This window comes from Triplophysa dalaica, chromosome 1 (assembly GCF_015846415.1).
Source record: "Triplophysa dalaica isolate WHDGS20190420 chromosome 1, ASM1584641v1, whole genome shotgun sequence".
NCBI lineage: Eukaryota > Metazoa > Chordata > Actinopteri > Cypriniformes > Nemacheilidae > Triplophysa > Triplophysa dalaica.
In genome coordinates, this window is record NC_079542.1 from 4,652,083 (window position 1) to 4,670,966 (window position 18,884).

The 18,884-nt window shown below is 37.8% G+C and overlaps 2 protein-coding genes across 4 annotated transcripts; both read left to right on the top strand.

Moving 5' to 3' along the window:
• Positions 1-169: 169 nt before the first annotated feature.
• On the top strand, positions 170-13,272 carry acox1 (acyl-CoA oxidase 1, palmitoyl). Of its 2 annotated transcripts, none has more exons than XM_056743793.1 (14): positions 170-386; positions 523-682; positions 1,951-2,111; positions 3,938-4,045; positions 4,132-4,251; positions 5,241-5,356; positions 6,937-7,106; positions 7,194-7,356; positions 7,443-7,633; positions 7,808-7,984; positions 10,532-10,637; positions 10,954-11,097; positions 11,211-11,417; positions 12,582-13,272. In XM_056743793.1, exons 1-14 carry the CDS (start codon positions 278-280, stop codon positions 12,630-12,632), a joined length of 1,983 nt encoding a protein of 660 aa, XP_056599771.1. In that variant the 5' UTR covers positions 170-277; the 3' UTR covers positions 12,633-13,272. The 2 variants fall into 2 exon arrangements, with proteins under 2 accessions (XP_056599771.1, XP_056599777.1); XM_056743799.1 differs by lacking the exon at positions 1,951-2,111 and adding an exon at positions 2,915-3,075.
• A 303-nt stretch (positions 13,273-13,575) lies between these two features.
• LOC130426645 (serine/threonine-protein kinase/endoribonuclease IRE2-like) lies at positions 13,576-18,703 on the top strand. 2 transcript variants are annotated; one of them, XM_056753538.1, is made up of 8 exons: positions 13,576-13,851; positions 14,034-14,174; positions 14,864-16,817; positions 16,887-17,050; positions 17,143-17,363; positions 17,724-17,853; positions 18,030-18,130; positions 18,554-18,703. In XM_056753538.1, exons 3-8 carry the CDS (start codon positions 15,374-15,376, stop codon positions 18,684-18,686), a joined length of 2,193 nt encoding a protein of 730 aa, XP_056609516.1. In that variant the 5' UTR covers positions 13,576-13,851; positions 14,034-14,174; positions 14,864-15,373; the 3' UTR covers positions 18,687-18,703. The 2 variants fall into 2 exon arrangements, with proteins under 2 accessions (XP_056609516.1, XP_056609508.1); XM_056753530.1 differs by lacking the exon at positions 14,034-14,174.
• Positions 18,704-18,884: the final 181 nt, after the last annotated feature.

The following is an 18,884-nucleotide window of genomic DNA, read 5'->3' on the forward strand; positions in this document are numbered from 1 at the left end:
CAAATTTCTTTGAAAAACGGATGTAATTTACTGAGTGACAACAGCAAAGGAAATCTTGACCGTTCCAAAATGGCGGATGCGTCGGCTTGTATAAAGACGGCGAATGTGTACGGTAGAGCCACGCCCACCGTGTTTTCAGCGTTACCATTGGTCTGTTATCGGCACACCTTCCAGGAAGTAACAATCTCAGTAGGCCAGAGTTGAAACGTTAAACAATATCAGTTACGTACACACGATAGAAAGTTTGTCGTCGGAAGGAGACTCTTGCGAATCAGCCATGAATCCTGATATTATCCGTGAACGGCAAAACGCCACATTTAATCCGGAGATCCTCACAAATATACTGGACGACAGTGCAGAAAAGACGCGCAGGAGGAGAGAAATAGGTCCGACAACTTGTGATTTCAGTTCATTATGATTATATGAGAATCGCGGAGTAATTCTTGTGTGACATTTGTCACAGTGTGTAAATGGTTTCATATCGTTTCTGTCTGTTTGCTTGTTGTTGGTTCTCTCCTCTAGAATCTCTGGTTATTAACGATCCAGACTTTCAGCATGAAGACCTAAACTTTCTTTCCCGAAGTGAGAGATATGATGCGGCATTAAAGAAGAGCGCTCAGATGATTGTCAAGATTAGAGAGCATGGGATCTCCGACCCAGATGAGATCTATAGCTACAAACGGTATGTAAAAAAAAACAATTCTTAGATATAATGTGTGTGCATTGTGTGTAGTTGTTTAAATGTGTGTGGTATAGTTCGGATAATAATATATCGGATAATTCCGATATATCGGATAATTTTCACCATATGATGTCTGAACAATTGTATTGGTTGAGCTGCCAACACGTAACCTGCGTCAATTAATATGGATTTTTTCCTTTTTTTTCTTTAAATCATTTTAAATTAATTTAGAATTTTTATAAATTCTATTCAATTAGTTTTTCAGTGAAAGACATATTCTGTATTAATTAATTTGCAAAGTTCAATGAAATAAATGTTTTCAATTCTATACCAAGTTATATGAACAACAACAACAACCAAAAAAGATAATTCTGCTTTTTTAAATGCTATTTTAATTTGTTTCATTTTTGTATTCTTTTGTTTAAAATATCATGATATTACAATAACCTTGAACTCAGAATTGTGTAGCGAATCGTGAGCGTATCCTTACAATTGAATTTAATGCATGTGTATACATGTTTATTTGTCTACAAAACTAACTACCAATAATTTAAGATCCAGACTAAGTCAAAGTGTTTAATATAAAAATAAATATATATTTTGTAACGTATGTCCAAATATTTGAATACGTCACATACTACTGTTAAAAACAATCGAATGATGTGTTCTGCATGTTGTACTTTTGCTTCCTGCTGTTCCTCCACAGTGACCATATTGCTGCAGAAATCAGGTTTTTATTTTTGCAAAAGTTGATATTTTAAATTATATAATATTCAGATGCATTATCAATTTGAATTTTAATAAACTCCTAGTTTTAAGTAAATGTTTATATAATATGCAAATATATAAATTTATAGTTTAACAAAAAATGTAAGTTTAATTTTAGTTTCAAGAAGCATTTAGAATTACAAATGACCTTAATACAAATAGGCACCTTGCAGAAGCTTAGCTGGTTTTTAAAAGGTTAGGTAACAAATCTATGTTTGACACCCATGCCATGACCAGCCGGCTGGACTTTGTACACCCCAGAATTGTGCTATATAAAATACAGGCAAAGGGAGGTTACACAGTGTGTTTACAGAGATAATCTGAGCAAAGGTCTTAGATTAAAAGTGTGTCAAAGAGCATTAATAGGACAGTTCACCCAAAAATAAAAATTCTGACATCATTAAATAACCTCGAATACCTCTAAATATTAAGTGGAATGTAAAAACCCATGTGTGTATGCATTCTATCTAATCTTTGTACCTGTTTTATCCATCCTGCAGTGTTGCGAGAGGCACATTCCAAGACCCTGTCGGGGTTCACTATGTCATGTTTATACCCACCTTAAAAAGCCTGGGTACTGTTGAACAAGCCAAAAAGTGGATCCCGTTAGCTGAGTCATTCCGTGTGTTAGGCACCTATGCTCAGACAGAGCTGGGCCATGGTCAGTCTCACCTACCCCAAACAACGACTTCATTCAGTCTAAAAGTGTTTGGATTTTGAGTCCCACGTGGGCATAATTGAGAATGACCCTTGTAGGTGTTGACAGCTCAGTAGTACCAGAGTTAAAAAATAATCATTCACTTGCTGTTCAGCATGAGATACAAATTTGGCAAGAGATTAAAAAGAATGTTTTCAGCTGATATCCTTGTGCTTTTCGAAGATATTTTAATATCTGTGTTTATTCAGAAAACATTATTTTGTTCGACCAGCCATATTTTGCATTGCTCTTTTCAGCACCCAGCACTTAAGAGGACATTTTGTCAACATGTTTAAGGCTTGTACATTTTTTAACACAAGAGTGGATCATGGGTGAATAGTCTGCAACATTATTGCGTTTCGTTTGATTTGCTATAGAGGTTGCAACTTGTGTTTTATTTGTAATGTTTTGCTCCGCTGCTTTTCTTAAAATTTGCGGGTTTGTACCTTATTTTAAAATGTATATATTTGCTCTTGAAGAACACAATTTTTCTATTATATTGCATTAATCAAACTGTTATTCCATGTGCTGTCTAATTCTAATTTGCATGACTTTTTCTCTTTTTTGTTTTTGCCTTTTTCTGCGGTTTTGCTGACTATCCTCCTTCCATCATTCTTAATCTCATCCCTGTTCATCATTAATCATACACCCTTTTTCCTATTCTATTTCCCAAATTTTTGCTATCTAAATAAATCCTCCATCTTTGCACTCACACCCCCTATTCTTTAAAATGCCCCACTTGACCCCTGCCCCCCACCTTTCCAAAGATGTTTGCACCGAGGGCGTCCAGAGCCCCTTGACCTACACTTGGGTATGTTTCTGCCGACGCTGTTGAACCAATCATCACCCGAACAGCTGGATGCTTTCTTCATGCCAGCGTGGAACCTGGAGATTATCGGCACCTACGCACAGACCGAGTTGGGGCACGGTAACAAATCTGGCATCCTACTTGCAAGCACATATTTTGTTCTGGATCAGTCATGTTGTCCTGTATGTAGATACATAGTCCATGTTAAAGTAGTAGAGAACTGACTTTTTTAACAAATTGTGTTGATGTATTATTTGTGAATAATTTCCTTTTTAGCTGCGAAAAGTAGTTTATGCGAAAATACAAGTTCTCTCATCCTTTATTCACCCTCATGATGGTCAAAACCTGTATTTGACCAACATGTAGTTTCATATCAAAGATATTTTGACAAATGTCTCAGTGGTTTTGTGTCCATACAATGGAAGTCAATGGGGACTGATGTTGTTTGGTTGCCAGCATTTTTCAAAAGATCTTCTTTAGTGTTCTGGTGAAGAAAGAAATCACACACACGTGGAATAATGTAAGCGGGAATAAACAATGAAAGAATTTTCATTTTTTGGGTGAACTAACCCTTAATGAGTAGAATCTTGCCCGGAACCTAAATCCCATCTGTGTCTGTATTGTGTTATAAGATGTATAAGCATTGTAAGAGAATTCTTGCTGAGTGTAATACAAGAGACTCTTTGAACAACATTTTATTAATCTACCCTATGAAAAGAAAACAAAGACTTAAACTGTTTACAATTTAAAAAAATGTGTTCGATATTTGCTGTGCTGGAAAATAAAAAGTATTCTATTTTGTGTGCTGTCAAACACCTACAAGGGTTATAACAAGTATGCCATTACGCAACCTGTAAGTGTTTTTACACTTTAGCTAGATATATAAACTAAAATAGTATTTTCTGTATGAACCTAAAAAATGATCCTTTAATACAACATTGGTTTTATTAGGTGTGTCATTGCTTGTGTAATATCATTCCAGGTACACACATCCGTGGTCTTGAAACCACAGCGACCTATCATCCTGCCACTCAAGAGTTTGTTCTGAACAGTCCAACAATCTCCTCTATTAAATGGTGGCCAGGGGGATGTAAGCAAACACATACTTTAATGTGAAATATAAGCCAACACAAAGAAACGTTTTTTAGAATCATTTAATTCTGTCTTTGTTTCTAGTGGGTAAAACTTCCAATCATGCTGTGGTCCTGGCTCAGCTATACACTCAGGGCAAGTGTTATGGTCTACATGCTTTCATCACACCCATTCGCTGCATGAAGACACACATGCCACTTCCAGGTAAAAAACATTCAGCGTGTCTCTATGATGATAGACTGTACAAAAAGTCGAGGACCGTCATCATCTATTGCCAATCATACCAAATGGCATCTGCTAACAAATTTAGCTAGTCCTGTTTCTTAGAAATAAAAAATTGTAAAATAATTTTGCTTTGACAAGTGTTAGTTTTGTACTACTTATAATACTATACAATTAGTCATTACAGCGAGATCAGGGAGCAATAAGCGATATGTCATACAGGAGCATTAATATAATAGGTTCTAATACATAGTTACTAGTTTCAACAAAAGCTAGACCAACACCTGTTGAGAGAAAGAGAGAGGGTTAGTATTTTTTTGATAATGATACTTTATATAAAATAAATGTGGTTTTAGGATATGGTGTATATCACATTCATGAATTCGTATTAAGTGCTCACTGTAAATGTAGACTAGAGCATGTTTGTATTGTTTAGCTAGTTTTGTTGATATGTGCTTGTACATGACTTTAAAGGGATACTCCACCCAAAAATGAAACTTCTGTCATAATTATATAGAAGTATATATTGAATACATTTCATTTTTAAATGTCATGAATTGCGTGTGTCTGTTCATCTTTTTTCAAGTGCAGTAGTGAGTTACATTTACAGTCAGTCACATTTACACACAGTTTCCTATTCATACCGTGCATCACTATTTGTCCGTTTTACAGAAAGAAAAAAAATACATAAATGTGAGACGCACTATTTATATCTTATCTTATAAACACTACCAGAATTGCCAAACTTGATGAACTGGACAACAACACCCTCCAGTCAACGGTTCAAAGGACTAAATATAAGCGTGTTTAAGATGTGGTCATGTGATAAAGATGCTGGTCTTAACTGCTACAAGTTATCTCCTGTTGTTTATTTAAGTAAATTGTTATTTTATGTAGGAAGTTGTAGGATTGAATTATTATATTTGAAATATGTTTAGCGAAACTTGTTTATTCATCTGTTGTTTGATAAGGTGTGGTGGTTGGTGATATTGGGCCGAAATTTGGTTTTGATGAGGTGGACAATGGGTACTTGAAACTGGAGAATGTGAGGATTCCACGTGAGAATATGCTGATGAAGTATGCAAAGGTGAGCACATCTTCCCCACTTGATGCAAATGTTTACTATTGTAGTATTAGTTGTACTTAATATTTTTAATTGACAATCATATCTGTGGACATTTACATTTAGTCATTTAGCAGACGCTTTATCAAAGCGACTTACAAATGAGGTAAACCATGGAAGCAATTGAAAGAACATAAGGACTACAACAAGCATAAGCGCAGTAAAACTGGTCTCTTATCTCTTTTAAATCTTTAGCTTTGTATAATGGATATAAGTCAGAACTAATCGTTCAGGTGTTAAAGGAAGAGATGCGTTTCAGCCGATTCATAAAGATGGTATTAGATTTATTTTGATCTTGTAGTAGCGGGCAGATCATTTGACAAATGTGGAACAGATCCAGAGAAGGTACAGAAGGTGAGAGGTTTTTCTCTTTTTGGAGTGGCACTACAAGACGTTGTTCGTTTGCAGAGCATAGGGATCTGGCGGTTACATAACTGTGTATTGGCGAGTAAAGATATGGGGGTCCAGTGGTGGTCTTGTTGCCCAAGAGCAGTGCTTACACTTTGATGCGAGCAACTATAGGGAGACAAGGTCTCCTAAAAGGAGGAGTGATGTGCGCTGTCTTCGGTTCATTCAAGACCACTCTTGCCGCTACATTCCGGATCATCTGTAGAAGTTTGGTTGTGCAAACTGAGAGCATAGGGATCGTTTTCTATCGTAAGCAGGTTAGCTATCGTAAGCAAAGCTGTTTTATAAATATTTGTTCATACAGTATAAGTGGACCACTATACCAGTCAGAAAGGTCAATTTTTTGAAATTGAGATTCATCTGAAAGCTGAATAAATAAACTTTCCATTGATGTATGGTTTGTTAGGATAGTACAATATTGGCTGAGATACAACTTTTTGAAAACGTGGAATCTGAGGGTGAATAAAAATCTAGATAATGGGAAAATCGCCTTTAAAGTTGTCCATCAGAGATGCTGTAACAGGCCATTGCTAAGAAGAAGCAGGTTTGTTTAAATGCTCTGTATTGGCTCACCGAGCGTGCAGGAGCAAGCGATGTTTTAGGCGTGTTTCTGAAGCTTTTTTTTGCGATTTAACTGCATACACTCACAAAAATAACGTTTTATATTAAGTAAGAAATTTACTAAAAATCTTCATGGAACATGAACATTACTAAATATCTTAATGATGTAATTATTAAAATAAAGATTGACCCATGCAATGTTTTGTTGGCTATAGCTACAAATATACCGTGCTACTTATGACGTTACGTTACGTTAAGATATGACAATATCACTGCATTTATTCTTGGTCAATAAAGAAATATTTCACCCTAAAATAACAACGTCATCACCCTCATAACATTCAAAACATGTTTATGACTTTCTTCTGTGGAACACAAAACATATATTTTTTAAGAAATGTCTCAGTGGTCTGGTCCATACACTGGAAGTCAATGGGGGTCAGTGTTGTTTGGTTACCAACGTTTGTCAAAATATATTTTTTGTGTGTTCTGCAGAACATGTGACATGAGCATGAATAAATGATGAAAGAAAACGAATTTCTATTTTGTCCCTCACAACATCTGTGTTTGTGTAGGTTGAGCTAGACGGGACATACGTGAAGCCTCCCAGTGATAAGCTCACATACGGAACCATGGTGTTTATTCGCTCGATGATAGTTGGGGAGTCTGCACAAGCTCTCTCCAAATCCTGCACCATCGCCATCCGCTACAGCTCAGTCCGACATCAGTCTGAACTACGCCCAGGGTGAGCTAACATATACATGCTTTCTTATGTTTGCTTCTTCGCTTTATTTTAATTGCATTAAGGAAAATCCTTGTGTTTTCTTCTTAGAGAACCAGAGCCACAGATATTGGACTATCAGACCCAGCAGTATAAACTCTTTCCTCTTCTCGCCACTGCATACGCTTTCCACTTTGTGGGCCAGTACATGAAAACAATATACCATCGCATCACCGGGGACATTAATGAGGGGGATTTTAGTGGGATGCCAGAGGTACATTTCGACTCCACCTCAAGTCTATGTTGTATGTTCATATCGATTATCTGTATATATCATGATTTCTCTTGATGTTTTTGTAGCTGCATGCGTTATCTGCAGGTCTGAAGGCTTTTACAACCTGGGTAGCGAATGCAGGCATTGAAATGTGTCGCATGGCATGCGGCGGTCACGGTTACTCCCGCTGCAGCAGTTTACCTGACATTTACGTCACTTTTACACCCACCTGCACCTATGAGGGAGAGAATACTGTCATGATGCTGCAGACAGCCAGGTATACATTTCCTCTTAATAATGGTGTACTGTTTATCCAATGCTTTACATTAATGCATTCGACTGTCATTTTAATCTACAGTAAAGTGACTTGCAGTGCATTCAAGGTATACGTTTGAAAGCAGCATAGAGTTAATCGCAAATGTTAAAGTTGTTTTCCATTTCTGTTGATAAGGTACTTGGTGAAGAGTTATAAGCAAGCCCGGGCAGGACAGCAGTTGAACGGCATCATGTCTTACCTGAATGAACCTCAGCACACGATACAGGCTCAGTCTGTGTCATCACGTCCCTTCATGGTCAATATTAATGACCTGGCTAGTCTTGTAGAAGCCTACAAACTTAGAGCCGCCAAGTAAGTTTTTTGCGAAAACCACGATTCATAGAATTTGTTGTATATGCAGAGTATGTCATTATAAAAGGGATTGTTCATAAAAACTGAACATGTACCGTTTTGTATGACTTTAAATCTTGTGAAATTCACAGAAGAGAAATGCGCTAGTTGCACAAGATGTTGGTGGTGAACTTTTGCGAGGCCTGAGTCCGCAGACTCGTATCCGGTCGTGTAACGTGTTCTGGCTCAACAAAGTGTTCAGCAATGTAAAGAGGATCTGTCATATCACTTATATATTACTTTATTCTTTTTTTTATCTAAAAACACTGCCAAAAATACTCCTTTTCCCATACATTGTCATACAGCCGGAAATTAATCTGCCGACTCTGGCATCACAAAAGCTCACCGGCGCCATCTTGGGCAACTATCGAATTATGATCAGTTCAGTTTTTCATGCATTTTCGATAAATGGGGACAAAAGCTTTGGAGCTACAAATAAGTTGCAAAAACATCAAACACAATTTTTTTATTCGTTTTTTAAGGTTTATTTTTGGTTTGCTAGGTTTTCCTAATGGAAATAAACTCAGCAAAAAAAGAAACGTCCTCTGACTTTCAACCGTTTTTACTTTCAGTAAACTTAATATGTGTAAATATTTGTATGAACACTAAAAGAGTCAACACCATAAGACATAAACTAAAAATGTTTCACAGACATGTGACTAACAGAAATAGAATAATGTGTCCCTGAATGAAGGTAGGCTCAAAAGTACCAGTCAGTATCTGGTGTGGCCACCAGCTGCTTGAAGTACTGCAGTGCATCTCCTCGTCATGGACTGGACCAGATTTGTCAGTTCTTGCTGTGAGATGTTACCCCACTCTTCCACCAAGGCACTTGCAAGTTCCTGGATCTCAATGGGATTGAGATCCGGGCTCTTCGCTGGCCATGGCAGAACACTGACATTGCTGTCATGCAGAAACTCACGCACAGAACGAGCAGTATGGCTAGTGGCATTGTCCTGCTGGAGGATCATGTCCGGATGAGCATGCATAAAGGTACCACATGAGGGAGGAGGATGTCTTCCCTGTACCGCAAGGCATTGAGATTGCCTCCAATGACAACAAGCTCTGGCCGATGGTGATGTGATATACCGCCCCAGACCATGACGGACCCCCCACCTCCAAATCGATCCCGCTCCAGGGTACAGGCCTCGGTGTAACGCTCATTCCTTCGACGATAAACACGAATCCGTCCATCACCCCTGGTGAGACAAAACCGTGACTCATCAGTGAAAAGCACTTTTTGCCACTCCTGTCTGGTCCAGCGAAGGTGGGTTTGTGCCCATAGACGGCGTTGTTGCTGGTGATGTCTGGTAAGAACCTGCCTTACAACAGGCCTACAAGCCCTCAGTCCAGCCTCTCTCAGCCTATTGCGGACAGTCTGAGCACTGATGGAGAGATTGTGTGTTCCTGGTGTGACTCGGGCAGTTGTTGTGGCCATTCTGTACCTGTCACGAAGGTGTGATATTCGGATGTACCGATCCTGTGCAGGTGTTGTTACACGTGGTCTTCCACTGCGAGGATGATCAGCTGTCCTTCCTGTCTCCCTGTAGCGCTGTCTTAGGCGTCTCACAGTGCGGACATGGCAATTTATTGCCCTAGCCACATCAGCAGTCCTCATGCCTCCCTGCAGCATGCCTAATTCACGTTCACGCTGAAGAGCAGGGACCCTGGGCATCTTTCTTTGGGTGTTTTTCACAGTCGGTAGACAAGTCTCTTTAGTGTCCTGCGTTTTTAGAACTGTGACCTTAAATGCCTACTCTCTGTAAGCTGTTAAGGTCTTAACGACCATTCCACAGGTGCATGTTAATGAATTGATTATGGTTAATTGAACATGCATGGAAAACATTGTTTAAACCCTTTACATTGAAGATCTGTAAAGTTATTTGGATTTTTACAACATTATTGTTGAAATACACAGTTCTGAAAAAGGGACGTTTCTTTTTTTGCTGAGTTTATAATGTTAGTTTTTGGTTCCCAGAACACTGTGGAAACCCCCAAAATAAGATTATTTTTAGAACAATAAACTACTTTCAGATTATTTAAATAAATTTGATTTTATCGTGAATAAATTTGCCAAAAATGGCCCATAGCACTGATATGACGTTGAAACAAGTTAATAAAAATAAGTAAACTCCCTGACAGGTTCTGGGAACATTATGGTTACTGTAGGTTATTTAGCAAAATAAATATTTTGTAACGTTTTAGGAACATCATTTTATAGTTGCAAAAATTAAACATAATAAAGAAGGTTTAAAATTGTTCATATTTGTTTATTCAATGGAATTACCTGAAAGAAACCAAATACTGTACAGAATATGTTCTTGGACCGTTCTGTGTTTGCTTGGATAACTGTATTGTAAAAAATGGTTCATTTGACTTTGGCAATAAACGAAGGTTGCTTTACAAATTGGACATTGCTGCCTCTTTTAAAACCAAATCTATTGTAGGACTTCTGTTATATATGTTGTGTTCGAACCACTGGTTTTAACTTTGGAAAAATGTTCACAGGTTAGTTGAAACGGCAGCTAAGGGCATCCAGGTGGAGCTACAGCATGGCAAAAGCAACGAGGATGCCTGGAACAACACTTCCATCGATCTAGTCCGAGCATCTGATGTAAGCCTTCTTTTCATACAACATAATGCAGAGGAAAAATAATTGATGACATTATAATACATCAAATTCTTCAATAAACGACAATAGCCAGTCAAGTGTTCTTTTTTTTTAAGATTCATTTGATATCTTTCTGCCTTTAATTGTACAGTATAGTGTGAGAGTGGAAAGGAAGCAAAGTGGGAGAGAAGGGGGTTGGGTCAGGAAAGTACCACGAGCCGGGAATCGAACTTGGGTTGCCCGGAGCCTAACCGCACATTGTGTTAGCTGCAGTCATGGGTTCTGAGTCTGACTGGTATTCTTCATTGTCTCTCAACAGGCTCATTGTCATTATGTGGTGGTAAAGTTGTTTGCTGCTAAACTGAGTGAGATTGGAGACACAGCCGTTCACTCTGTGATCAGCACTTTGGCTCTTCTTTATGCCCTTCACGGAATTGCACAGAACTCTGGAGACTTCCTACAGGTTATATAAGACACATTCAGTTCTCTTTTCTTTGTATCATGTTTACATACAGTTGTGTTGATTATCTTGAATTGTTCAGGCCTTTTACTGACCTTGTTTTTCAACTTATTCAGGCCGGTATACTAAGTGTTCCCCAGCTGTCTCAGATCTCTCAGAGACTAAAGGGTCTACTCTCTGAGATCAGGCCCAATGCAGTGGCTCTGGTGGATGCCTTTGACTACCGTGATGAGATGCTCAATTCTGTTCTGGGTCGATACGATGGCAATGTCTACGAGCACATGTTTGAGTGGGCCAAGAGGTCCCCTCTTAACCATACAGAGGTAAGGGCTCAGTTTTGAGGCGTGTCGGTGTTAAAATGCATTAGCTAACATAAACAATGGGCAATATAGCTTTTCAGCATTTATTCATATTTGGTGATGGTGGTTAAAGGAAAAGTTAATCTCAAAATGGTGTTTTTTTTTTTACTCACCCAAATGAGGTTTTACATGTTTTAAGACCTTCCAGCGTCTTCGGAACACAAATAAAGATATTTTATATTATTATAGGTGAGATCCAGGAGATTTACAGGCCTCCTTACAGACATGGTTATAGTTGTTGTCAAGGTCCAGAAAAGTACTAAGACATTGTTAAATTGCTCCATCCGCTCATAGTGGCTCGATTGAATTTTTTTGAAGCGACGAGAATAATCTATGTCCCAAAAACAAACAAAAAATAACGACTTCAATCAATATATTCATCTCTGGCTTGTCAGTCTATGGAGTACGTTCACAACAGCACTTTGACGCATTCTGTGGGGGCAGACGCCGCCGTTATGACTGACAACCCGGAAGCGCAACTCTGTTTACAAGCAGACGCATGCTGTATATGCGCTGATCTTCGCAAAAGATGTTTGAAACTGATGAAGACACTTTTTACATGACCGTACAAACCCCATGCGAACGCGCCAAAGTGCTCTCGTGAACGCGCACCATAGACTGGCATGACAGAGGAGAAAATATTCAATAAAGTCGTTATTTTGTTATAGAGTATTCTTGTCGCTTCAAAACAATGCAATTGAGCCACTATGAGTGGATGGACCCATTTAACAATGTCTTAGTACTTTTCTGGACCTCGACAATACCTATAACCATGATGTCTATGAGGAATTGTTTTTATTTGTGCTACGAAGATGCCGGGAGGTCTTAAAACATGTTGAACGTCATGTGGGTGAGTTAAAAATAACCCAATTTTGATTTTGAGATGAACTTTTCCATGAATGCCATTACAGTTATTAATTGTGCATCATGTTAAATCAATGCTAAAATTAAAGTGAACTATCATTTGTTATTGCTGTAGAAGTGTTTTTCATGGTTCGCTAATACAATAACTAAAAAGTTAACAAAGTTGCATCAGTTAAAACAAATTGTAATATTAACAGTTTTAAAAACTGTACATAGACTTAGTTCATGAATATACAATAATCGTACTTATTTTTATTTTTAAAGGTACATGAGTCCTTCCACAAGTATTTGAAGCCCCTACGGTCGAAATTGTGAGCAGTTACCATTAAGCCTATCTGGAGATCAGCTCTCAGTGACTTCTAGAAAGTTCCTTCTGCTCGTCTCACGAATGAATGCTGCTGTCAGAGATTGGATTATTTTCTTGTGCAACTGGAAATGATTTATTTCAGCGCATTATGTTTTGATTGTCCTCTCTGTGCACTTAAAATAATCATTATTCCATGTGTATTAACTTCAACTTCCATGACTTTTACAATTGATTCGATTTCTCCCTTCATTCATTTTATTTGTTTTTGTCTTTCCAGAGGATGTTTACTTATATATTGGCTGAAATAAATTGATCCAGAATCAACTACCTGTAGTAAACAACATGTATGTTTTCATGTAGGATATGATTAAAGTCTCATTGTGTGACTTGACAAAACTGACTTTACAATGACGTTTTTAAACACTGTAAATAATCTTTGGAGGGATTTTGACTTGGAATTCATGATTTGAGAGTCAGAAATGTTTTCCTTAGTTGATTTAGCCACGAGCACTGTAATAATACTAACTGCAAGGATTTACGCAGCTTTATTTACTGTAGGTTCATTATGATTATTGACCAGATCAAAACTTTTAATTGTTCACATGTACTTTCAACTCTTATTTTCTATTAATAAAGGATATATTAACATTTTTGACTGTTGTTTAAATAACCAAATGTCTTTGATTTAGTTTTGCTTTTATCGTTTCTAATCTTGTTTCTAAATTGTATAGTTCAGTAATTTGTGTACATTACTCACTATCATTTTTTTTCTATAATTTTAGTTTAAAGTTTTTTTTTTATTTGATTGTTTTTACATTCACTTTAATTCAGTTTGTTTTATCAAAATCGAGGTTAAATCAGTCACATTCATTTCTATTGAACATTTAAAAACGGCAAATGTAGACCACGTGTTTATATTGAAACAGAATACTTGATGTCAGTAAAGGCCAAGGGGCGGAACACGAGCTCCGAAAAGACACAAAATGTTGGGCAACTGGACCACCATACATGACTCTCTGTCCTATTCCGAATAAACAACGCGAAGACGTTATATTTCACGTTTGATATTCTAGTATTATGCGATAGAATATATATATATATATATAATACATATATTAATCGAATAGAGTTTGTTACTTCAGGATTGTCTTAAGTGCCAGAGAGAACAGAGGATATGAAGCCATGAAGAAAATGTTTTGAAAATTGAGCATATCAATTATTCACAAGGTGGGGGAATCGTTTTATAAAGTTATTTAATAGTTTTATTGCAGGCATATTGAATTAAATATTTTTGTTCTCTGCTAAACTTTCAAAATACAAGGACCTGTGGTTCTTTTGATATTTTCCTAATTTAAAATAGATTTTAACACGTACTGTTTCATAAAAATGCTTTTATGTTCCTTACAAAGTTTTGTGTGGCGGTCGATGCGGCGCTGCGCAGACCCATCAACCTATGACATCGAATTACCGCGAGAGCGATTGAAAAGCAGTAGTGGACTCTCGCGATACAGACTAACACTCATCCGGATGGACTTTTACGCCTTTAAAGGGTACTTTGGGAAGGTGAAGCCACACAGCTGGGCTACTCTCTCCAAACGTTCACAAATAAAGCTCTTGAGTAGGGCGTGATGATTCTCTTTCTTTTTTTTGTCATAAAGTCAGTAGCGTGATAAAAGCGTCAGGCAAAAACAAATGTAAAAGCATTAAATACTTTTTTGTCATAGCCCTTCCTTCGTGTATCATAGATGAGGCAACTAAATATGGGAGCGATACATTAATTGTCCACAATGCGTTTTGGCCATTTCCATGCAAAGGTTCACATTATAATAGAAAATAAAGATTTTACCACAGGTTCTCACCATACTGATCACTCAGAATCAGATACCAAATATTCGGTGGCTTAAATACCCACGCAAGGGCTCTTCTTCATATGTTTCAATCGGGAACATTTCGACCGACATTCCTTATAAATGGGCACAAAGAAATTTAAAATAACTATTACATGTTCGGGGAATGTTGATTCTGGTTTGCCATTTTAAATGACAGAAGTTTTACAACACATGCATAGAAACAATGATATTTTTCTTACGTCTAGACTGGGGTTAAGGAAAATACATATAGATGATTTAATACGCTGGTACTAAACATGCATTCATTGAGAATTCAATTTATATCTCAAGTTTTGACTGAAATTGTCACATCCACAACGCTGGAATTGACCTTTATCATCTCTCAACAGATCGAAATTCATATCTGAAGAACTATGGCATACCAGATCCAGTTATCAGGTGTTTCAATTCCAGTAGTTTCCAGAAAAACAGACCCGCTAATACAATGCATCATAGACAACAAGTTACAGAGATTAAAAAAACGTATCAGAGGAAAGGACATCAATGGGCTTTACCCTTCTGGAGTCTGGAATGATGATGTCACACTGTTAACAGCAGCAGTTATATGCAGGAATGAAGAAATCTGCTCATATCTTATTAAAGAATCTGCTGATCCTAACAAACACTCAACAAATGGACATGCTCCACTACACTATGCTGGTTTTACACCTGGAGTTCCACTGAGTATCGTGAAAAGATTACTTGCAGCAAAAGCTAACACAGAAGGACATGATAGTCAGATTTTCACTCCATTGCAGTTTGCTGTTGATTACAACCGTGATGAAATTGTAAAAGCACTCCTGGAGGCTGGTGCTTCACCTAAAAGTAACTAAGGAAGAAATCAAGCGCTTGACAAAAAAATGGATGATATAATTCATCGACTTTCCTCACAGAATGAAGATTTGGAGAAAGTACAGATATTTTTCTCTTTCTCTTGTGCTGTTCCAAAGAAACACCAGACAGAGGTTTTCAGCATCTATAAGGCACATTTCCTTAAAGAGAATCCTTTTACTCATACACTTCTGTTTGAGGAGTACTTTAGTGTTATTGGTGCAGGTGCAGAACAATATCAGCAGAGTGCCATCAAGTGGTTAAAAGATACAAAGAGCTCAGACAAATACATTGAGGACGTCATCAAGCGCTTTCCAAGAATTTCTAAGATGCATTATTTAGCAATTGCATTTAATTGCTTAAATGCAGTCTTGCGTGTCAGTGAAAGGATTTCTCCTCAAATATTCAATGACCTTGTGCCAATTCTAACAAACAGTGTCCAGCCTTGTGGAAATGCAGAGGGAGACAGAGTCAATCAATTTATACTAACAGTACTTGATGTCATGATGCAAAAAAACCAAAAGCAAAAACTAAATATAAGTCATTCTGTATATGAAAATGTATGCAACAGTTTAATGCCTCCTACAAAAGCTAATTCAATTCAAATTAGTCTTTCGACCTATAGAGTGTTTGCTCAGGTGAATGACTTTGCTCCAGAAGTTGTTGTAAAGTGTGGATTGTCCTCAATACCAGAGAGGATACTAAATACTGCAGAAATGACACTGGATGAAACCATGAAAGAAAAACTTCAAAAACTCAACACATCACTTGAAGATCCAGCAAGTTTAAGTGCAGTGGATAGACAATGTGAGGAAAACGCAGTTTCCTATTCAACAAGAAAACAGATGAAGAAGAAACAGCAAGAGTTGGAGTCAATGAAAGGAGATCGGCAAGAACCAATGACTCCTATCAAGGAGACGAATTCAAGTGTGCAGCCCATCGCACCGCCTGTTGAGAATTCACAAGTAGAAAGACGGTGGCATCCGATCAGTCGTCGCTGGAACAAAAATTTTCAAAAACTTTCTAAAATTGATGTTAACAAAAGCTATAGAATACAAAGCTTTACTCTTTTACTTAGTGATGAATTTAAGATCGCTAAAGGAAGTGATGGAACACAAGTTTTTCTCGGTCTAAGAGATGATGGCACAGAGGTGGCAGTGAAACGAATGCTTAAGTCCAACTACCAGGATCTCAAGAATGAGGAGACATTTTTAAGACTTCCAGAACTTGATGATCCTTCTATTGTGCGCTATATTGACTTTGCAGAAGATGACCACTTTGGATACCTTATTCTTCAGCTTTGTGAGTACACACTTGAAGAATTCATCCAAGATCACTTACCAGCCGATAGCTCTCAGAGGACTTGTGTTTTAAAAGAACTTGTGAGGGAAGTGCTCTGCAGTCTACAAGTTCTACACGGCCAACAAACTAAAGTACTTCATCGGGACATCAAACCCCAGAACGTTCTGATCGGTAGGAACTACATCTGAGTTTTAGTTTAAAAAGGTTTTTAATAACTGACTTAATTTACTGTTTCCACAGACATAAGAGGGAAAGCTAGACTGGCTGATTTTGGCATAAGTCGTAGACTGAAACCGAGTGAAACCACTTTACGAACAAGCACCGCTGGAACTAAATGCTGGAAGGCAAAAGAAGCAATAGATGAAGAAAGCAACAGTGGCTACAAAAGATGTTCTGACATTCAGGTCAGTCAAAAAGTCAACAAACTTTCAAAACAAGTTTGTCGGAAAAAGCATGACAATTCAAAATGTCATCTAACGCTGCGACCTGTTTTAAGGTTGCTTGGATGTTAGTGTACTACATTCTCTCTAGAGGGCATCATCCTTTCAGCAAAGGTGCTGCCTGCGAGTACAACATTCTGCAGGGAAAATACACACTAGAACACCTGGAGGATGATGTAGCGAAGGATCTTGTGGAGTTGATGATCAATGATGATCCAGTAAAGAGACCAACTGTGGAGAAGACACTTGCACACCCCTTCTTCTGGAATGATGAAAGGTAGAAATACATACGGGTCTAATTAGTCACTGTAAATTAAACAACAAGAGCAAAGTCTTGTCGTCACTATTCCAGTGGTACAGTCTCATGTGGGTTAACAGGCAGATTTAGATAGAGTGAAAAAAAATTCATAGGTCATTAATCCTGCCATGTTACTCTTCAGCCCAATGTAAAAGTAAGATGATATCACGCATTTGATCCATGTGAAAGTGAAAATAAAGACACTTTTTTTATAAATATCTCGTGTCATGACACGCTTTGGTTTCCACATTCAGCTCTCTTAAATGAATTGCATCGTGTATGATAATATTATATTGTTTACTGGTGGCATCTATTTCACATTTCTGAAAATCCTCTCAGGAAAGTGGATTATGTGAAAAGATTGGGAAATCAGACAGAGGCAGAGAATTGTCGCAAAGTTGACGAGGAGCTGCTTCGTGCCATTGAAAAATGCACAGAGGGGAAAACCTTTTCTGAATGGAGAAATAAAGTAAGTAACTACACAATCCATGTCATGTAATCCATCATAAACGTATTTATACCAGAGATGTGTTTTGATGTGCATGATGGTGTTTTACAAAAAGTAGTCTTCACTTGAACATGTAGAGATAGAAATAGATATAGTTAACACCCTTGACATCTGTAAAGATTGAGTTTTTTCTTTAGTTTGGCCCTGAGCTCGTCCAGAAACTGGATGAAAAGAAGAAAGCTTATCCTGAGAATACCCTTGGCCTGCTGCGTTTTGTACGCAACCTGCACGAACATTAGTAAGTCACACACAGCGTGAAGTATGGGGCATGTGCATACGGGGAGATGAAGAACTTCTGCTAAAATCTCAGCCAGCCAAGTCGCTTCCGCTCTCATTGCGCTGACCATGTGTTAAAAAAAAATCTAATTCTAGCAAACCGACAACACTACGGTTGAACATTGCTATATGCCTTTGTGGTCATGTTTTGAGGGCAAAAGTTAACTTGGCTTTTTGATATTTGTGAACGTAGCTTGAACTGGATAGCCTGAAGCGCTTCTCCTTTTTGGGTGCCAATCCATGATGTAGTGTTTGGATAATTAGACTCACGTCGTTGACCATAACAAAGCTGGCTGAGATTTAGCGGACATCATCATCTACCCCATTTACACTTTAATTTAGTGATGTTGTTTGTCACACTCGGTTTTCTTGATGTTTTTATTAGCTCAGAGGATGCAGCGAACATCAACCTAATGGCTTTATTCCCTGATCTCTTTGGGAGTGTGTACAAGTTTGCAAAGGAAAGCGGATGGCACTCCAGGCCGAGTCTGAAAAGGTTCATGAACTCAGCACCATAGATTTTACTTTAATTCTGGATGGAATATGAACACTGATACTGCATCATGTACCTAGAATGATATATATATATTTTAATTACTACAGTGAGAACACTGTCCCAACTCTCAAGATCTGTTTCCTTGGATAAATTTCAGGACAGCAGGCTAAAATCAATAAATTCTGTTGTGAGAAAACAGTCCGCATTGTGTATTGTATTT

What these genes read in the sequence shown, in the direction of transcription:
- acox1 (XM_056743793.1), top strand. Translation starts at nt 278, where the DNA reads ATGAATCCTGATATTATCCGTGAACGGCAAAACGCCACATTTAATCCG. An exon ending in TAAATGGTGGCCAGGGGGAT is followed by an intron (nt 4,046 to 4,131) that starts GTAAGCAAACAC and finishes CTTTGTTTCTAG; the next exon opens with TGGGTAAAACTTCCAATCAT. An exon ending in ATTTTAGTGGGATGCCAGAG is followed by an intron (nt 7,357 to 7,442) that starts GTACATTTCGAC and finishes ATGTTTTTGTAG; the next exon opens with CTGCATGCGTTATCTGCAGG.
- LOC130426645 (XM_056753538.1), top strand. Translation starts at nt 15,374, where the DNA reads ATGGATGATATAATTCATCGACTTTCCTCACAGAATGAAGATTTGGAG. An exon ending in TTCTTCTGGAATGATGAAAG is followed by an intron (nt 17,364 to 17,723) that starts GTAGAAATACAT and finishes AAATCCTCTCAG; the next exon opens with GAAAGTGGATTATGTGAAAA. An exon ending in CGCAACCTGCACGAACATTA is followed by an intron (nt 18,131 to 18,553) that starts GTAAGTCACACA and finishes TGTTTTTATTAG; the next exon opens with CTCAGAGGATGCAGCGAACA.